The 20693-nt window shown below is 40.4% G+C and overlaps 1 protein-coding gene across 3 annotated transcripts in view; it reads right to left on the minus strand.

Annotated features, from left to right (window-relative positions):
- Positions 1 to 20693, minus strand: part of LOC136440824 (myosin-16-like) — a 93959-nt gene that overhangs the window by 32311 nt on the left and 40955 nt on the right. For all 3 annotated transcript variants that reach the window (XM_066436948.1, XM_066436949.1, XM_066436950.1), the window contains 4 exons: positions 19239 to 19448; positions 8517 to 8639; positions 6244 to 6330; positions 4310 to 4455 (listed from right to left, as the gene is read on the minus strand). In XM_066436948.1, the coding sequence (XP_066293045.1) occupies positions 4310 to 4455; positions 6244 to 6330; positions 8517 to 8639; positions 19239 to 19448 (566 nt within the window). The remainder of the gene's footprint in view (positions 1 to 4309; positions 4456 to 6243; positions 6331 to 8516; positions 8640 to 19238; positions 19449 to 20693) is intronic.

Consider the following 20693-nt stretch of genomic DNA (forward strand, 5'->3'; position numbering starts at 1 on the left):
CTTCTGCTGTACTGTTCTTCATTCAACATCCTGCAACAGATTTTCACTTGAATGTAACATTATGCTCCAAAGAAGAACTAGACAAAATGTCTCATTCAGAAACTTCTGCAGTCCTCTTATAAGTACAACATACACATGTACATGTAGCCTTTTTCATATCATCTCCAAACAGACAGAATTAACTGAATTATCAGTATCTCTCTAGTTATATGGTACTTTCTAACTTCATTACTTGAGGGGAGATGAAAGTGGTTTGTTTCTTAGACATTTCATGGCCTATCTTATCTACACAGTGTTCCTCATTAGCATCAGGGTAGCCCTCTGGCTTCTTTATTCCATCCTTCACTTTATGGCTTTTTACAGTCGTACGGGTGTTGTCTTCACCCCAGAGTTTTAGGGGCCAGGTCATTCCTGAGATATTTTGCCACCTGTAAGAATAATTAAGGACATACTTTTACAACTGGCATGGGGCTCTCATGTTTTTCTGTTCAGACTTTGACCCACATTTGACCAGGTAAGGCTACACCAATTTAATATCTTGGTTAATGGATTTTATTTTAAATTTTAGCAACAAAAAAAAAATTATGAAAACATAAGGCTGGGGTGAAAACTTGCACCTGACCCTGTTCACTCCCTGAAATTGTGTGCACCAAAGTACAAACTTTCCTCTGAGATGATGTTTTCATGTTGATTTTCCAATCTAGCATTTTTTTTTAAAAGTCTGTTAACCGAGAAATTAAAATGGTTTGGCCTAATGAAGTAAAGAGTGATTTTCAATCATAGATAACATATCACACTGTTTGCTTTTACAGGTTTAACAATACCATACCTTAGTTCTATGTTATTTGACAAAACAGTAGTGTGTATGACTGACGTGTGGATAGAATGTGCGTGTCAGAAGGGTAACATTTATCAAATCAATCATAGTTACAACTTAACAAGTAAATCAAACAGGCAGCGTAAAATGTCAAGCTGAACTCTTCAGCTCAATGTCTGCCTGGTTGGTCGAGGGAAAAGGTAGGTAAAAAGCGGCAGTGCAGTTGCTATCTCTGACAAACTGTGACTGCTTGTTGCCTCTGAGACTGCGCGTAGAAATGCAGGATTTAGATGACCAAGAAGAATAGTTTCCTGGGGAGTGTTAACTGTCAGTACACGATAGTCCAGTTTCCTGCTAACACACAGTGGCGGAAGCACTGATACATTCCATCTGATGTAGAGAGGGTTAAAAACACAAATACAACGACAAAGGAAACATGACTAAGGATGTGCATGAAGCTTGTTTTGGTACGGGTACTTTTTGTACAGTCATGCCTCTGAAACAGGATCAGAACATTCATCGCTTCAACTTGAAGTAGCCATCTTTTTCTTTCGGTGATCACTTGCAACTAAAACACACTTGCGTCTTAAGGAACAGAGAACAGGAGAGGTAACGTTAATGTTGTAAAAATCAAAAGGGAAATAAAATTTTGCATAGAAATTTGAAAACTATAAGAGGTTGTTGAAAACATAGTGGATGTAATAAAAAGAGCCTAGTCTGTCCCCTATGATTAATTGCACACATATTTTTCCTTCATTTTTCATGTTATTTCATTCAAATTTTCCTTTTTACTACACAGAGGTATCATACAATTTAATAGGCTAGCCAGCGTGGACTTAACCTTCAATGAATATGGCTGTCAAAATCTGAAAGCCGGTGTATAATTACTGCATTCCCTTTTCATGATATAAAAACAAATAATCCAGTAGTTTTGAGATGCAGTCTCCACAAGCACAGTTCCGTTAAGTTGTTCTTTGCCAATAAAAGCTGGAACCTTTTAAAACCCAAGCAGCCATACAGACCACAGTCACAGTGGGACTCCTCAAGACACAGCACGACTTCTTAAGGGCCTCAAAACTACATCCCTCATCCGGCTTGAACTTGACCTGTCTGGACCTCGGTGCACTTTATCACTGCCAAATGCAAAACTGTTGATACATGTGAGTAATCTTTTAATCCCTTAATCCTACAAGGTTGCATGGCTTGTAACAACTGGGAGGCAGGTAGGCACAGAGGTCACTTTACTTCCAACATGGCTCCATCATAGGGCTTCTATGTGTACACAAGGCTACAGCAAAAACACCAGGACTGGCTTTCTGGGGCTTTGAAGTCTGTTTTTCATAATTGGCTCTACGAGTAGTCAAAGAGGACTGCTAGTTACAGAATGACTCTAGACTTACATGTAGCTTTGTGGCACTGCAATATTGCTGAAGGTACATATAAGTAGAAAACAAAGCACATGTAGACAAATTGGCTGATCGGTACCCAAAGGCCAAAACATTTCCAGAAAGTTTCTAAGAGCTAAGATCAACCATTCTGATAACAAAACTAAAACTAAGACCACCCCCTAACGACATAATAAGACATAAAAGAGTCTTTAACTTTTATGTGACAGTCATGATCAAGACTAGGGACCACAAATGTTACCCATTAGTACAGGGGGAAGCTGTGACCTTTTGGAAGCCCACAGATTGAAGAGTACCTGATGTGGGCACAAATGTCGGCAATTACTCTCATCAAGTTTTACAGGATAATCAAGGCCACACTGGAACTGATAAAATCAGGTTAATCTGGGGAGAGAGCTCAGTTTCACTGCTGGAGAGAAGGTGTAGTTTTAGGACAGTCAAGGGTCCTTGTGTACAGCCTTGAGTTTCAATATTTAGCAAGTTTTCCATGTTCTATAAGCCCCCGTCACAAATAAAAAATTCAGCTCGGCCGACGTGTTGGCGGGCTCCAAATGTGCATTTTCTGCAGAAGTACGGCCGACGTCCTGTCCATTACGCGGGCCTCGGCTGATTTTTAGAAATCAAAGTTGATCATTATATTGACCTTTTACCAGGATAGTCGATTCTGACTTTGGCCATGTCCAAGAGATGTCATCATCTCATAGGGAATTTTTAGTTATTAGTGTTCGACGGACGTCGCCCGAGATTTTCATTGGAAAATGGGCGATTTTGACATTCCGTGAGCTTCGGGGGATCTACAAATTCGGTCGACGCTCGTATGAATTGTGACGCCGGCTTTAGGAGTAGCAATGAGGTTGGAATCGCAGCACGCTAAGCTGTTGTATTGATTCAGACCAAGGTATCTGTAGAGTTGAAGATGATGAAGGAATCAGTTGGCACAGTTGGCTGGATGTCACTGAATTTGAGTCTGTATGGACAGCTGTACCCTAGTTTTACAATAACCCTACCTCATTGTTGTGACACTTTTGGGTGTTGCTGTCTCTGTACATTAGCATTCCTTCAGTGATTTGCCACAGGTGAAATCATTCCTGTTCACAAGTTCGTTCAATTTCAGTTGTAATTGAACAGGACACTTTTCACAATGATAGATAACTCAGTTATCTATTAACTCAATTAATACAACAGGAGCTTATTGATTCATTTGCATACAACCTTGTCTTAACTTGCTATTTTATTGAACCATCTGAAATTGTCTTTACTTCATTAACATATCTATTCAGAGGTTTGGTATAAAAACCAAGTTCTACCAGATCTGTCCTTAGTCACTGAAGAAAGATAGCGGATGCTATCTGAAATGTCTGACTGTTTCAAAATCTTATCCAGTTGCTTGAGTAACTATTTCTGGCGTATCTTAATACTAGTACATGGATGTCTAACCTTCATCAACATAACTCAGTTATGTCAAGGTAATTGTTGTCAGTCAACCTTCTCACTGCTGATTTCTGCTGTAACTACAGCCAAACCTGTATAAGTGACCATCTCTACATAAGGACCACCTGGCCAATATGACAACTTTTTGGTGGTCCTTTAGATATTCTAATAGTACATTGTATGGGAGCCTGCATGCTCTTTTCTATAAGGCATAGGCAGCCTATTTTTATTTCCCGTAATTCGTAGAGAAAGCCATTTTAGTCACGTAATTCATAGCAAGGCAAAATTTTGTGTAATCACCTTCCTTGAATTTAGCCTAATACGTAGGGGGTTCTTCTGAATTCAGTGTAAAGCGTTGTCAGGAACCCCCATGTAGACCCTCATAGTATGAAGAATCCTGTTTAGCCAACACCTGTCCACCAACACCATATTTTATTGGTCCCCTGAGTGGTCTTCTTGGGCAGTTGAAACACATGACAAATCCATGGCAAGGATATCCTAGTAGCAGGCAAAGGGGCCCTGATTTAATCGCACTTATACTAGTTACAGCCCGTAACAGGTCAGCCCTTAGAAGGGAGGGGCCATTACAGCTGGAGTTTGCATTACACATGTACAGACTAGCAAAGGGTCGATTCCTGTAGGCTCTGCAACTTACTTGGAGATGTCTTCCTCCAGGAGGCTCCTCTTGCTCTCTCCATCTGCAATTTTGTCATGAGCAACCTTCAGGTCTGACTCCAGTTTCTTCTTGATCCTTTCCACCTCTTGCCGAATCTTCTTCTCCTCATCCAGGGCATCCTCCAGCTACAGGACGGGGAGGTACAGAGGCAGTTAGACACATGGTCTGGAGGAAGAAATCACTAGATATGATGGTACTATCATCGTTTAGAGAGAATTCAGACTCTACAACTGGATAAGAATTCAGAGATTTATTTCCGGACGTTTCGAGTGACATCCATCACTCTTCTTCAGCGTCACTGAAATCTCTTTATATATTGTTTACCTGGATGTCTAACCCTCACAAACGTATCGATGGTACTATTGGTTTGGTAGAACTGTATTGTCAGGTTATTTCATAAAGAAGGGGCACAAAATAATGTACATATAGGGGCTGGATATGGAAAATAAAGACTGAGGCATTGAGCTTTATGGTAATTTGAACTTGATATATTGCAATATCCTCTTTTCGATATCAGACTCCCTGCATTTATTCATTTGAATCCAAAACTTGGCTCATATCAACAAATCTTTGTTCTCATTCCACCTGTAGCTAGTCATCTAAATTGGACAAGTAGTGTTGTTGTTGGCAGGTCTAGTATAATTTTTGGTTCCCATGGGTGCCTGGATAAGTTTCAATTCTTCTTTTCAAGTCTGAGTTAGGCCACACCAATTTAATTTCTTGGTTAACAGATCTTTTTTTAAATTTTAGCAAAAAAAATCATGAAAACTTGCACCTCACCCTGTTCACTCCCTGAAATTGTGTGCACCAAAGTACAAACTTTCCACTGAGATTCTGTTTTCCTGTTGATTTTCCAATATAGCATTTTTTTAAAAATTCCGTTAACCAAGAAATTAAAATGGTGTGGCCTTAGTGCCTATGTCTGAGGCTCCAGCAGGCAGGGGTAGGTTGAACGACCGATATCTATCACAGTTTGCCTGGGGGTTCGCTTTGTGAGACAGCCTGTGTTAGTTTACATGAGATGATAAGGAAGCAATCTGATGCAACACAACGTGGCCTGTCCATGGTGCTGAATGCCATCCACACACATTAACAGTAAATACAGACCTGCTCCTCAGGCAGTTCTACCTGATCTATCAGGCCTTGTGATCTGCTTTTATTGTCAAAGTTGAGATGAACTAAGTGAAAATGTTTGAGGGCTTTTCATGTTAATGTTGCTGATACATCCCAGCTTGATGTAGGTTTTGGGTTGCATGATAAGCAACAATGGAATATTGTCAAGAATATAAAGGACCGTTCTGCAATAACACAGAAAGGGATTATGGAAGGAATAACATTCGTGGCATGCTGGCTCCATCTTTCAGCTCTTTTGCCCATAACCAATACCGCCAAGTCTGTTCATAATTGAGGTCAGGAGGGCTGAAAGGAAACCTGTTTGTGAGGTCTTGTTGAAATTTTCAGCAGACCAGTTTGAGATAACTCTCTTCAACAGAGTGATAAGATTACAGATATGGATCACTCCTACTCATGAGTCATACATATTCTAGATTAGATATCAGATTAGAATTTGAAACTGTAAACAAACTGTTCAAGATCACAGACCAGGGGCCACAGGAACGTTACACAACTGAACTGTCTGATGCCACAGCTGTATTTGAAACATCAGTAGACACACTTTTTCATCTGCATATTTGTTTACTTTTTCCAAGAACAATATTATCTTCCAGGGTGTTTAGAACAAGGCTTAGTGTCTGATGTACATGATGGATGCATAACATGTCTGTATAACAGTATATAACAGAAGCAGCAAACTCCATGTGCCCGCACACCTGTTGTGTAATGCCACAGGCAGTTATATATGATAGGTTATGAAGACAAATGCAGGTGCTGTACAAAAGGTGAAGGGTACTGACCTCATCAAGAGTGGTCTCCAACTTGACCTTAACCTTGTTAAGGTGGTTGACCTTGTCCTCTTCAGCTTGTAAGTCTTCCAGGGTTTGCTGTTTAAAAAGGACAGATTTTCTAATTATCTTAATCACCCTATTCAGCCACCATCATGGCTGTGGCAAGAGAGATAACTACATCAATTTTACATGTCATTCACATCGTCACTAACAGGGCTGCAAATGTCTACATGATGATGGCTTTGATACAGTGCCTCATTAAAGTTGCATTATTGCTGGGCAGTGATTGCAAAGAATTTCCTAGAATGTTGGCAGTTAAGATAAGCAAACATTTAAAGTTATCAATCAGGAACAGCCCATGTTTATGTACAATACCCGTTGTACCCTTTTCCAGATGTTGACATAGTTATTCGGACACTTTCATCACTAGAGAGCAAGCAGAAACTATGGACAAGTCAATAGAAACAAATGTAAGAGTTTTGAATCAAGAAATGATCTCTCTTGGTTTATAAACAATACTACAAACATGTACATCAATGTTAATATATTACAATACCAGTTATGAATATGAAATAGATAAATGAAAAATTAAACATGAAATGAATCTGTCTGAACACAACAGGCAACCTGTACAGTAACTCCTGCTAAATTAATAAAAAGAAACAGTTATTGAAAAGGACAACTGGCTCCATGTACCTTACACATTAACGACTCCTCTGAAATGAACAACTCCAAGAGTATATCCTCTGCCATTGGTACACGTACACTGTTGTTAAGGACCCACCAACTGCCCCAGTAAGACCAGCCACCGAATGGCTACTACACGACCTACTCTAGAGATAAAACAGTCTACAGTGTGGGAGTCTTTGGTAGTGTGATCACAGAAAAGGCTTAGAAAGTCCAGCTGAGGGTAGGGCCTGCTCGTGTATAGTGTTACTTCCTACACAGGGTTGGTTCCTTTGGTAATGGTGGTTACATTCACCCCAGGGAGCACATCTGAAGAGTCTGGACCACTTGCTCAGATAGGTTGCAGTGTACTACAGGAAGGGGGAAATGACTAGCAGATGGGGAAACACAGACTTTCCAATTAAAACTTGAAGGACAGGAGGTACAAGGGGTAGCCACCATGTCAAAGAGATGCCGCTGTACAGAGACAGAAAAATTTATGTCCTCAGAGATTAGGGGATAAAACATGCTGCAAGGTATTTCATATTCTATACTGGATGGTATCTCTGGAAACAATCTAACACCAGTAGCTAATCAGGGCCATGATAACAAAATTTGCAAAAGCTTCTCTAGCATGCAGAATATTTTAGAAATTGTTTTCTACATAAGTACTGTATACATGTACTTGTTTGTATCACATAACCAGTGGACATGCTTAAATTTTTGTGATGCTATCTTTCTTTTCAACATGTGAACTTTTGACCAACTTGTTTTGAGTTCTTTTAGAAATGTTTTATATCTATAAGTACTGTATACATGTTCTTGTTTGTATCACATACCCGGCAGACTTGTCGACTCAGCTTAATTTTTTGTGATGCTAACTTTCTTTTCAACAGGTGAACTGTTGACCAGCTTCTAAGCTGTCCTGAATGATCAAAGACTACAACTATAAAGTAAAAATTTAACCCTAATTCGAAACAAGTACAGGAATTCAAAAAAGTACGAAAATCCAATCACCATATGACCTATTTTTTTCCAACCTAGCTGCTTGGAGAGGAATGTGAACACATGTGTTTAATTCCAGTTATTTCCGAAGTCGATGATGTTCCTAATTTTGCAGTAGAACCTTGCAAGAAAAAAGGGTTTGAGTTCAATGACACACGGATCCACCTTGGTAGTGTTTGCATTCAAAAGGGCATGCATGGTAAGGTGTAGACAACCTATTTTGATTTCCTGTGATTCCTAAGAAAGCCGTCTAATTCACGTAATTTGCACTGAGGCAAACCATATCATTGCCTTCCTTGATTTCAGCGTCAGCGTAAGGGGCTCTTCTGAATTCACCATAAAGTGTTGATGATCCCCCATGTAGACCCTCATTCAAATTTTGTATATTTTTTATCTATTTCTAAATCCAAGTGGAATTTCAAGCTTTGTCATAGATTGCAGAGTCAATTGTGACAGAAAAGGTAGACCAGAAAAGCTTCAGGCCAGATATTCAACTTAACTTCATTTGTGTCTTAATTCCTAATGTGACTGACTGGGAATATGTTTCTATCAATGTATAGGACATTCCAACATCTGAAGAAGTAACCCCTGGTCCAAGGAGTCCTAGCTACCTGGTTGAGCTCCTCCAGTTTCTTCTTCTCCTTGGTGACTCTGTCGATGGTGTCCTCCTTGTCCACCAGGTCAGCCTCCAGCTGCCCGCACTTCCGATCATAGTCCTGCTTCTCGCGCTCCACCTGGACGTGCACAAACACCACTCAATAAATCAGTCACAGTATCACACATGAACTTAACAGTCATGTCATCTTTGTCATATTAGGTAGAAACTATGACATCATGTCAACATACACATTTCGATTCTATCATATCAGCTTAGAAGTTAGTCTTAAGGCCACACCAATTTAATTTCTTGGTTAACAGATTTTTTTTTTAATTTGAGCAAGCAAAAAAAAATTATGAAAACAGAAGGCTGGGGAGAAAACTTGCACCTGACCCTATTTACTCCCTGAAACTGTGTGAACCAAAGTACAAACTTTCCTCTGAGATTCTGTTTTCCTGTTGATTTTCCAATCCAGCATTGTTTTTAAAATTCCTTTAACCAAGAAATTAAAATGGTGTGGCCTAAAAAGGGGAAAATACAAAATTAGCTCTCTTAGCTCGACAATTGTGACTCACTAAGTCATAGTATGTTACACAGCTGTCAGTACTCTGAAGTCAATACCAGCCAGCTTATGAAATATAATAGCACAAGTCCTATGGTCTGGGTTAGTCCTTAATAACAATTATTTTGAAACCCAGGGTCAGTGTTGAGATGACATGATTACTCTGTATCGTGTTTACTAATGACCTTTGTAAGCAAACGTTCCCTAATGAGTCTGTGTAGACCTGTGGTCTACTCAACACAGCCGGGCCAGATGATATCTTAATGAGAAGTAATGTGCCAGTTAGACTTTTGATGACATAGTCCAGTGACGCTCAAGTTCACTGGTACAATGGCACAGAAAGCCTACCTGTTACTCAACTCAAAACCTTGTCTTGAATTAATCTTCTTTTGAAGACTATGTCAAGACATCCAAAATTGTCTTAACCTCATTAACATATCTATTCAGAGTTTTGGTATAAAACCTTGTTCTCCAGTCCTATCGTTAGTCACTGACGAAAGACAGCGGATGCTGTCTGAAACGTCTGACTGTTTCAAAATCTTAATAATAACATCCAGTTGCTTGAGTAACTATTTTTGGTGTATCTTACTACCTGGATGTCTAACCTTCATGAACGTACTCAACTCATGCATCATTATGAAATGTAAAGAGTTGAGTGCAAGATTGTAGAAAAGACTACATATTATGTATAACTTAAGTTGATTCCGTATTATGCACAGTTATCACAAATCAGTAAGAGATTAACACTGTCATTGAACCAATATAAATACCTACAAAGTATGCGATTAATCACAGTATAGGCATTATAGAATTTGATTGGGGAACATAGAGTAACACTGTTCTTCTCACATCTAACATTACATAAATTACTATTGTTCAAAAATAGTATTAAAAAATCTAAAAATGTAACACAAGTTGAAAAAGTCTGAAGCTGAAACTTAAAAACCTTGCAAGATATATGGCCGTTTACAGCTGAACCACATGTAGCAAGCGCTTCTAAATGACTTCAGAAATTAAATGTACTGTAAAGTTGACATAACAGCTGCGGCGGTACGATCAATCTTCAGAAGCATACAAGTGTTATACCAACAGAAATTCCACATTACAGACCATGTCCACAAGGCAAACATGATATGGACATTTAAAAAAGGGTACCTCACCAGCAAGCACAGAGATTTCAAGATCAGAAAGAGATCTTGGGACAAAGTATGCCAAAAGAAAGGGATAAGATAAAACTTCCACTAACAGATGAGATGGTGATGTACCGAAAACCACACTACACAACCAGCTTACATGGAAAAGTAAAAGCTAACTCACCATCCAAGCAGCAGACAGCTTGTCCAGAGAGGATAAGGTTGTATTGAGGTCTGTTGTGTTATACTTTGCAAAGTTTGTTTCTATAACCTTTAGCGTCGCCATCTTAATTTCCTGAGGTTGGTCCACGCACTTGCAGGCAGGATGTGGAGCGTGCTGTTCAGCTCCAAAAGCAATCATGGAAGGTAATGTTGTACACTATAGCCAGCCTCTCCTGCAGTGCCTCCTCCCCGGGATAGCCTGGCAGGCTGACTGAGGAGTTCTAATAGGAATCAGGCCATATCACAGTCTGTCATGGAAACCGGCTCCTCCACATGCACCACTAGGCGCCGGGACTACAAGGCCGAACCAGCTTGGCTTTGGTGCCCTGGGCGGTCGACCTCTGAGACCACAAGTATAACTGCTTTGGGACTGGTGATATCAAGAGCTTTTAGCCTTCCTGACCTCCAGTTTCCTTCTAACAATGCCACAACAAAGACATTGGCTGGTGAACAGAGCTGGTCAGAGCACCTTGCTTAAACTGATTGGGTTCAGAACTATCTCCATGGTAACAGTGATATAAACAAGGAAATGTTAATTTCCATTGGGGAAGTCTGACAAGTGACTGCTTTTATCATACAATGACTGATTTGATTCCATCTAATTGGCTCTGTCCCTACAATCACTTCAGGACAACGCCATCCCAGCTATGATAAGATTTCTTGAAGATCCTTCATCTATTGCTTATGAGGTTCCATTGGCGGTTGACACTACTTCTGACATGAAAGACGAGACTGTAAACTTTCATTTGGCCAGACTTATCACTTGGGCTATGTTTCTGGACACCCTGCTGACCCCAGGAGACTGGCTCGCAGGTCTGTAGTGGTTGAAAGTTGTTGGGAGGTATGTTAATCTGGATACTGTAATCTTGAAGTATTGCCGAGCAATGTCACAAAAGGGCTGCAGGGTTTTGTCTCAAGTCTTAGGATCAAAGGTTGGAATATCAGAGCCAGACTTTCCACCCTCTGGGACAAAACAACCCTGACAACCAAGGTAAGCTGAAACCTGCAGTGCTTTGTCTTGGACAACTTTCCTGAAGGTCACCGCCAACAGAAGTCTGGGAAGTCAAGGTCGAACCTTGGGTTTGAAGTTCACTTTCAAAAGTGCATCCACATGTCATTATGTGTGTGTCTCTCAATGATAAGCTGGAAATGAAAAGTCTCTACCACTTGCACTGTGTCAGTCTGCAGGGCATAAATACTGGTGGAGTGTTCAGTTTCCTTCTGAAGGACACTCAGATAATTGGGAAAATCTGAACTAGCAAAGCAAAGGTATTGGAGATTGGGCACTTTTACTTCTTGCAGCTAATCATCCTGCAACAATGTTACGGGACGTTCCTGATGCAGAACCAGAACACGAGATATCAAAACATGAAGTTCCGCTGCAGTACCGTAACAAGCCGCTAGGGGACCCAAAATCTAATCATTTCCTAGTCTCATCAAGACCTATACCAAATATCAAGACAATCCATCCAAACCTTCTCAAGTTATGCTGTTTGTTACGAACACACACACAAACGCTACCCTCTGCATAACTTCTCGGCGAAGGTAATGAATGTGACTCTGATTGGGATGAACATGAAACATGACCAGATTCGCAACAGGGTTGTTGCTTCAGATCAGATGGTCATGTTTTGAATTAGAAATAGCAACAGGAACATCATTATGGCCCATTCTTACATCCACAAGCTTGAAAACACAATATTTTCAAATATGAACATGTTCTTCATGCCTTACCTGCCAAAAAACAATTTCAGCTAGTACTGATAAGTTCAACTTCTTGAGAATATGACCAAAATTCAAGACTTTACCCTTTAAGGGCTGTCCATCTATAATGGTACACTATACATGTACTTATAATATCTCCCCTACCTGTTCCTGTCTACAATATAAACCACTTAACCTTTCAACCTACTTGCATATGTAGTGTTTGATGGTCAAGCAGTCCATATATCTAATGTCCAGACATATTTATTGCCAGAGGGGTCAGCGGGTCACTGACCCTTACACAGGTAGCAATCTTGATGAGTTCTGTTGCTATTAAAAGGAGGAAAAACTCTTCTCAAAAGATTGACTAGCGACACTTGTCTTGGAGCAAAAACAACTTCAGTGGAATTAACAAAATGTAACAGAACCTTCCAACAGACAACCCCCTGTGGTTGTTTGACCCACAAAACACAGACCAAGGAACTCAAGGGGTGCCAACATGCAGCTATGTAATACTGAGAAGTTTATGTGTGTTGAGGGTGTAGCTGGGAAATATGGAAAGTCTCTGGCATCTAACTGATGGGCACAGCTCCTATATTTCAGGCATTCTGGCTAAAGTTCAGGTTACTTTGGGATTTCCCATATCTAGAGAATTTAGGCACAGGATCAACAATGCCTGTGTCTGGACTAAGGCTGTCAGAGGTAGAGCAAGCTTTACTTCAATTAAGATGCTCTTTGGTGAAGTGTTCTTTCTATTAGGAGACATTCTCATTCACAGCTGTGTGAGTTTGGAGATGGTGGCAGATGTATTTTGTTTGAATGATGATATCAAAAGCTACATTGCAGGTTGTCATATTAATCTGTATGAAGAACTCAGCTGTCACTCAGTTGCTCAAATTTTTAAATAGGTGGCTTGCACGCATGTTGTCAGCTTAGGCCACACCATTTTAATTTCTTGGTTAACGGATTTTTTTTTAAATTTTAGCACAAAAAAAATCATGAAATCAGAAGGCTGGGGTGAAAACTTGCACCTGACCCTGTTCACTCCCTGATACTGTGTGCTCCAAAGTACAAACTTTCCTCTGAGGTTCTGTTTTCCTGTTGATTTTCCAATCTAGCATTTTTCGTTAACCAAGAAATTAAAATGGCCTGGCCTTACTAAAGAGTTACAGGAGTTTTTGCAAAGTGATTCTTATCTGGTCCCAATCAGGCCTGCAGAATCATTAGGACAAATGAAGACAGAGCTGAGGGATTTGAAGACCAGACATGGAACACACTTCTCTGCCCATTTACATGGTGGCCTTATCAGCCATGGATCAACCGACCACACCTCCTAACAAAATTTACTCCACAGTAGTAGAGGTAGTTTCATAGTCCTTAGCAGTCTGAGAATCAGGATTCTGAATTACGAACATGAATGTTCAATATCAGTAAGGTGACTTCCTCAAATAACTGATATAACGTTATTCTTTTTTTCTTGGAAATAAGCCTGAAAATGTTCTATGGAACAATACAAACAGCTTGGGTAGCCAGTGTTTTTCTGTCACCAGCTAAGACACATGTTCCTCCTCCACCTAGACCAGACCACTCTTGGTTCAAGGCTACATAAATGTTTTGGCATATCACTAACCTTGCTGATAGGATGTTTCATTACAATTCATGTCATGGAGGACAGATCCGCAGACATGCAAGGACTGTCTGACTACCTTGGCATATCTGATGTTGCCTTACTTTAGGGTCCCCCGAAAGTGCGAAATAGAACGAAATGGAACGAACTAAAACATATGTAACATTATGAAATGAAATACCAGTAGATAGCGAAATCTAAGGAATGTTGCTTATATTTCGCTATCTACTGGTATTTCATTTCATAATGTTACATATGTTTTGGTTCGTTCCATTTCGTACTTTCGGGGGACCGTTACTTTACAATAAGCTTAACTTCAGGAAATTTCGTGGCATCAAAATTTACAATATTAGTAGAGGTGCATACGCCAAAAATAGTTACTCAAGCAACTGGATAAAATTTTTAAACAGTCAGACGTTTCAGACAGCATCCGCTGTCTTTCGTCAGTGACTAACGATAGGACTGGAGAACGAGGTTTTATACCAAAACTCTGAATAGATATGTTACTGAGGTTAAGACAATTTAGGATGTCTTGACGTAGTCTTCAAAAGGTGCATGTACATCAATCTGATGGCATGGTTCTGATGCCAACTTGAACTTGCTGGGGTAAAAACATTAACCACCAATTTGTATAAATCTGAGTATGTTGAGGTTGGTTAGAGTTGTTGCCCTCTGTCTGGAACACATTGACATCCATCCAGCTCCCTTGACTTTAACAGTGGACCCTCCCACCAGCCTAACTTGCAGGACACACATTGTTACATGGGGGGTGGTATGGTTCAAGTTGGGGTCGTGTGGCTACAGGTGGTACAAATCACACTCCTTCACACTTTTCCTACAGGAAAGCTTCAACTATGCATGCTTTCAGAATATTCCAGTCTAAGAAGAGTGATGAGGGATTAAAAAACAATTTTTGAACATACTTGTGCACTTATGGGGGTGGAGTTGACGGTAAATTGGGAAATAAATCAAAAGAGGAATGTACCTTACTTTCATAACCATTAACATGTCCCCAAGTTAATGAAACAAAACTCCACTTATTGTACATTTTTGGTGTACAACACAACTTCATAAATCAGTAAGTTGTGCAGAATTTCAATGGCTTAGAGGTTGTAAACATATTTTTTAACAGTCTAAGTACATGTAGATATTTTACCCTTTGCACAATGTAATTTGGGTCCATTCTCGAACAAAACTTTGACATGGTCAAAAGAAAGGAGCAAAGCAACCATATGAGACAATACGAGTAGTTTCAGTTTACATTTTAAAGTCTGCACAACTTAAGAAAATCAAATAGAAAATGTTTTGGCAATGTTGAAGCCTATTTACACTGGATACATTGGCTAGACTCCAGGTCCTATTCCCCAACACCATCAAGGTTAGTTTGAAAGACTCCAAATCAAGACCATTAAGACACTGCCAACTGTTTCCCCTCTTGCTTTAAAGGATTTCCTCTTAAACCTTGCTTCTTATCTGTTTACCACCAAAAATGTACAATAAGTGTGGTATGTATCAACTATACAAGACAGGACTGCAGATAATCACTCATCTTAACATGTTGTGATTTAAAAACCTCTCAGTAAAACAATTATAAGATACACTGATTTCATTTTGGCATGCTAATAGATTAGAACAATTCCTCCTAGGTGGCCATATTCAAATGAGAGGTCATTGAACCCGACTGTTTTCCAATCGGAAATACTTGGCTTTGTTCACAATGTCAAGAATGCAACACCAATGAATTTGACAAGCTAAATTCGTTCACATGTTTTTTTATGTTCCTTGTTGATGATGCAATAATGGAAAACCTGGCACGTCAACTTTTAAGCAGCTTTTCTGAACTACGTTGTGCCATGCATTTTTGCTTATTCAAAGTGCAGACACAACTCTGATGTGGAAAAGAATATTTCCAGACTGTCAAAACCTTTTCTCTCAAAAAACTGTTAAACGTTCAGTGCTGATTCAAACATGTGATATTATACCGGTACTGTCAAATATCCCAAATACGTCAACATATTTAAAGTCATGATAATGTTAAACAGTTTGCCAAGCTAAAGAACAGCTGCATAAATTATGAGTATCAAACAGTCATTGATTGCTTAAGTAACAGATCCATTATTTGTTTGTTTAGAGAACTTTGAAGAAAGGAAAACTGGTTGGAGAGGAAGGAGCCTTAAGATGGCTGGTGTAGTTCCTGGCTTGGATATACAAAACCTATAAAACTTGAGCAGGGTCAGATTTCAAACTGCTCTGGAGCAGCCCTCAGTGGTTGGCTCTTATCAGCAGAGGGGGTCAGGGGATGGGTGACCCTGCACTTTACCCTGAGGTCATCCCGGGTACCAAGGTTGCCTCAGATTAAGCTCATGATAGGATTTACAGACTACCTTGGTCCTGGAAGAGATCTATCTGAATAGGCATTTTGTGTTCACTTGGAAGGGACTCAATACTACATGACGTCTACTCTGATAGATACAATGAAGTCTAAGATGCCAAAAAATGTGAACAGCCCCCAATCATATAAGCTAATTTGCAACCAACATGTACCCCCTACACATAGATACTAAACAAGACTTACAAGTAGTGCATAATGGATTATATGGGGAGAGAAAGCATTGCTGTTCTGCTTGCTTTCTGTGTTTGTCTAGGCAATTAGGCGGGCTCCCCTGTGCCATGGAGCAGGAAATCTTAATTGGACATGGTTCTGGAGGATGGGTCGCCAGCCTCTGGTCCAGCAGTCCAGACTCTCCTGCTGAGGATAGCAATCATCATAGCAGCCTGTTTCACCAGGGGTAGGTAGGGTGAAGAAAGGCTTCTAATTTGAGAAATATTTGGAGATCCATCTCGAACACCGGCTTCGAGTTAGCATGCCCCTTGTTAAGACTCAAATATAAGTACTGACTGTATTCAAAAAGGGTATGTAGAGTACAGTAGGTATGTACAGGTGTACCAGAAATTCGAATGAAGTAATATCTGAAGTAATATCTGAATAGCACAACATGTTGATACTTTAACTCAGTAAATTGCGACTGGTGGATACAAGAAACAGGATTGCTAGCCACTGGACTAGTTCTACTGTACACCACCCCACTACTGCATAACATATGGGTCTGCATGCTCTTTTCTGTATGGCATAGGCAGCCTATTTTGATCACCAGACTGTAATTTGCAGGGAAAGCCTTCTTATTCACGTAAATCATTACGAGGTGACCAAATTTTGTGTAATTATATTCCCCTCCATGGGATGGTGAAAACACCTGGACATAGACTATGCTAATGAGGACTGCATTTGCATAATTTATGCAGAAAAGTGTACTTCCCTTACGGTAAATGCTATGGATGCCATATTTAAGATATAGGTAGCTTTTGGAAAGGGGCATACACCCGGACACAAATTATGCTAATGAGGACCACATTTGCATAATGTAGGCAGAAACTTGTATTTCCCTTACGGTAAATGCTATGGATATAGCATATTTGAGGAGTACCTAATGGGAGGGGAATATCCTTCATTTTCTCGAAAATGTTGCCTTTCTAGTTGCCTGAAGTTTCCTTGATTTTAGCATAATATGTGGATCTGCTGAGCGTAGTCGGGACCCCAGTCTTAGTCTCAGCCATCAGACAGGCAGCACTTTCAAATACAGTACCACATTCAGCTCACTTGTAGAATGTTTAAAGTTTGAATCCCCTTATTTACCTCAGTATATACAGGTGCAGATCATATTCTGAAAGGTTCATCCTGTGCTATTTTGGGAGAAGCTATTACCCTAAAACATGGACCATCTTTGCAAGGTTAACACAAGAACTTCAAAACACAGGGTCCCTAAAATAAGTTCCCATAACTTTTGCTATGCATTGGGGTTGCTGTGCACAGTAAGTTTACAGATGAAAGGGGAAATGGAACAAGACAAGGGAGGGTGCAGTTGATTCATGTAACAGCTGGAGTTCCCAGTAAAAAAGGTTTCGCCCTTAAACCCATCAAACCACTCTTCAAACGTCTTCAGGGATGCACAGTGGCATGGTCCTACTCTCCAAGCAGAGGAGGGGTTTCGGCTGGTTTTTGACGTGTTTCTAGGCGTTTTTGTTGGGCTTTCTACTTTGTCATGTTTTTTTTTGTATAGCCAACCCACTCCGACAGCCCGCAGAGTTGTGGGTTGGCTATACAAAAAAACATGACAAAGTAGAAAGTCCGACAAAAATGCCTAGAAACACATCAAAAACCAGCCGAAACCCCTCCTCTGCTTGGGTTGGCTATACAAAAAAAACATGACAAAGTAGCAAGCCCGACAAAAACGCCTACAAACACGTCAAAAACCAGCCGAAACCCCTCCTCTGCTTGGAGAGTAGCATGGTCCTACTTACAACACTTTCATCTCATCTTGGAAATTTGGAAAAGGAAGGTTCCACAGCAGAACAGGTGTTACATGTGTGATTAATAACTGAATCATCCCCAAGTTTCTGATGTACACAAATGTAAATATCTGAACATTCCTGTTCAATCTGTTTTCTCCTGCCAGCTGGCATGTGCATCACCTGGAGACACCCAATCAGAGCACTGGGATATCATCTGACCTAGGCAAGTTCACGACTTTGAGTTTGAGGGTGGTGGGTGACAATTAGTGAAGAAACACTGGAAAACATTTTTCTCAACACCATCTGTCTGTTAGATTTGGCAAGTGATATGACAGTCTTTCAATCTAGTTTGGGAATTGTCTTAATGGTCAATTCTTTTGGTGCTCTGGGCAATTGATATGATCTGTATCTCATTGTTAACAGGACTCTATGTGTGAGCATACCTTATTTTATTATTTTCCCTACACATTTTCTGCATAAAGATGGAAAGTTACAAGATTGTTCTCTCATCAGGCCTTTATTCCTCAATCTATATGTCTGAAGGACCCGTTAGGCTGAGGTACATCAAATCTAGGTTTATTTTCTTTAGTGTTGAGTCAGTCTGGCCTGTAAACCCTGGGGTGTCAGAATCCCAAGGTTTGATTATTTTCATACAGTGTTTAAATTCCACTAAAAGCTGGGTGGACACAGGTTCTTAGATAAACCAATGATTGACCAACCTGTACAAAATAGTAGTGTGTTTTTTGTGGCCTACTATTCAGCTTCACTTAAAGAGTAAACAAAGACTGAATGTTATCCATATCAGCGATGCTCTCTTCTGTAAGTATGTTCTTGTTACCTAGCAACAAGTGTTCTTCAGACTTCCTCTGTTTAAGAAGTTTACATGAGCCACTTCTTGTCCTTTAAAGGGCTGTGTGTTTGGCAGGTCTGGCATTCCTTCCACCAGGTTTATACAGACGGGAATGAGGAACATCTTGCCTGACGTCTCACATGTCAACACTCTTCTCTATGAAGGATAAACACTGTGCATTTGGCAATACAAGTGACTTACAAGCAGGGGCTGGCTGGGATAAACAAGTTGTAAACTATATATAACATCCAGGTAATTTACTGTAGAACAAATGGAAAATTTCTCACCTTAGAAAGGGTCATCTCCAGGTCTTCAATGTCATGTTTCAGCTCATCGCACTCCTCTTCAATCTTACGCTTAGATGACGTCAACTCCGCGTTTGCATCTTCCTCGTCCTCTAATCTCTCGCGTAGTTCTTGGATCTGTGCCTCGTAGTCCGCCTTGGTCTTTATAAGAGCAGCACACCTCTCCTCGGCATCGGCCAGGTTGTCCTGCTCCTGTAAACCATTCCATAAAGGAGGAAAGTCTAAGTCCTTACTCCTCTTGTGAGCCATGTTTGAACCAAGGATGCCACACTAGCTATGGATGAGTAAGCCTGGGTGCACTTTTTCTGGGTTCACTCTCACCATCACTGTTTGGTCTAGGTCAGCTGAGGAATGTTCCAAGCTTTAGAACTTGGACTTGGTTCATAATTTGTTTCCCCCACCGAGATAAAAAACATTTCCCCGGCCCCCTTTTTTGGAGGTCAGGCAGCAGCTAGAAAGTGTCTGAAACCCACTCAGCGGAAAACCTCATACCACGGTGACGTAGGGGTTTCTCTTCCTGCAACACTTAAACATGAGATCATGCTTCCCTGGCTCTCCCTGCATTTCCTCACTTTAGGGCACCTTGGAACAATTTCAGGGGACAGGGCTCACCCCAAGCAGAAAACAACTTGTGGAACTTAAGTTGGACTTTTGGCACTGGGGGACAGATTCCTTGATCAAAAAGGTAGCAGAGGTTGTTCTAATCTAAACCAGATCTACAGGTTCTGTCATATCCTGACACATATCAGCTTGAGCCTCAGGACCAGTGCAGAGCCAACGGAAATTCCTGTCTGTCCAAACAGATAACGAAAGGGGGTCCAGGGTGGACAGCGCTCTGTGGGAGAAAGTGGCTGTATATCCCACATAATGTCAACAGTAGCAGGGTGTCCTGGGGAAGCCACCTTGTATATGACAGCCACCTGATAAGTTAATAAGTAACCTCATAAGGAGGGGGTTAGGCGTGAAGATGGATGGTTTAGCTTGAGTCTCAAGTGGCCAGGATTACGCTATGTCTTCTAGGTGTTGCAGCTGCGGGTAGTTCTAACTAACTGATTTAGCAGGACCACTGACCAATGATGTAAAACCAGCACATGCAATCACTTGCACATGGCCTGACCCACTTCTCCTCTTGGACCACTAGTCACTGACTCCTGTTCCTACTTGTAGTACTACACTCCTAAAGATCAAATGATATTAGCTATCTTTCGTTCTGTCCTTAAAAAATATATTTGTCATGTCAATGTAGCATTTTGTTTATTTGTATTACATACATATAAATACACATTTATTGTCAACTTGAACAGCTGCCAGCTGATTTCGATTAGTGGTGTTTTTCCATTTCACAATGGGAAACATATAACATTAGTTATATGAGAGGAAAGACATGATTTATATCACAAGGTAAGGCAACCACTCCCCTAGAATCAAGATTTACTT

This window comes from Branchiostoma lanceolatum, chromosome 8 (assembly GCF_035083965.1).
Source record: "Branchiostoma lanceolatum isolate klBraLanc5 chromosome 8, klBraLanc5.hap2, whole genome shotgun sequence".
NCBI lineage: Eukaryota > Metazoa > Chordata > Leptocardii > Amphioxiformes > Branchiostomatidae > Branchiostoma > Branchiostoma lanceolatum.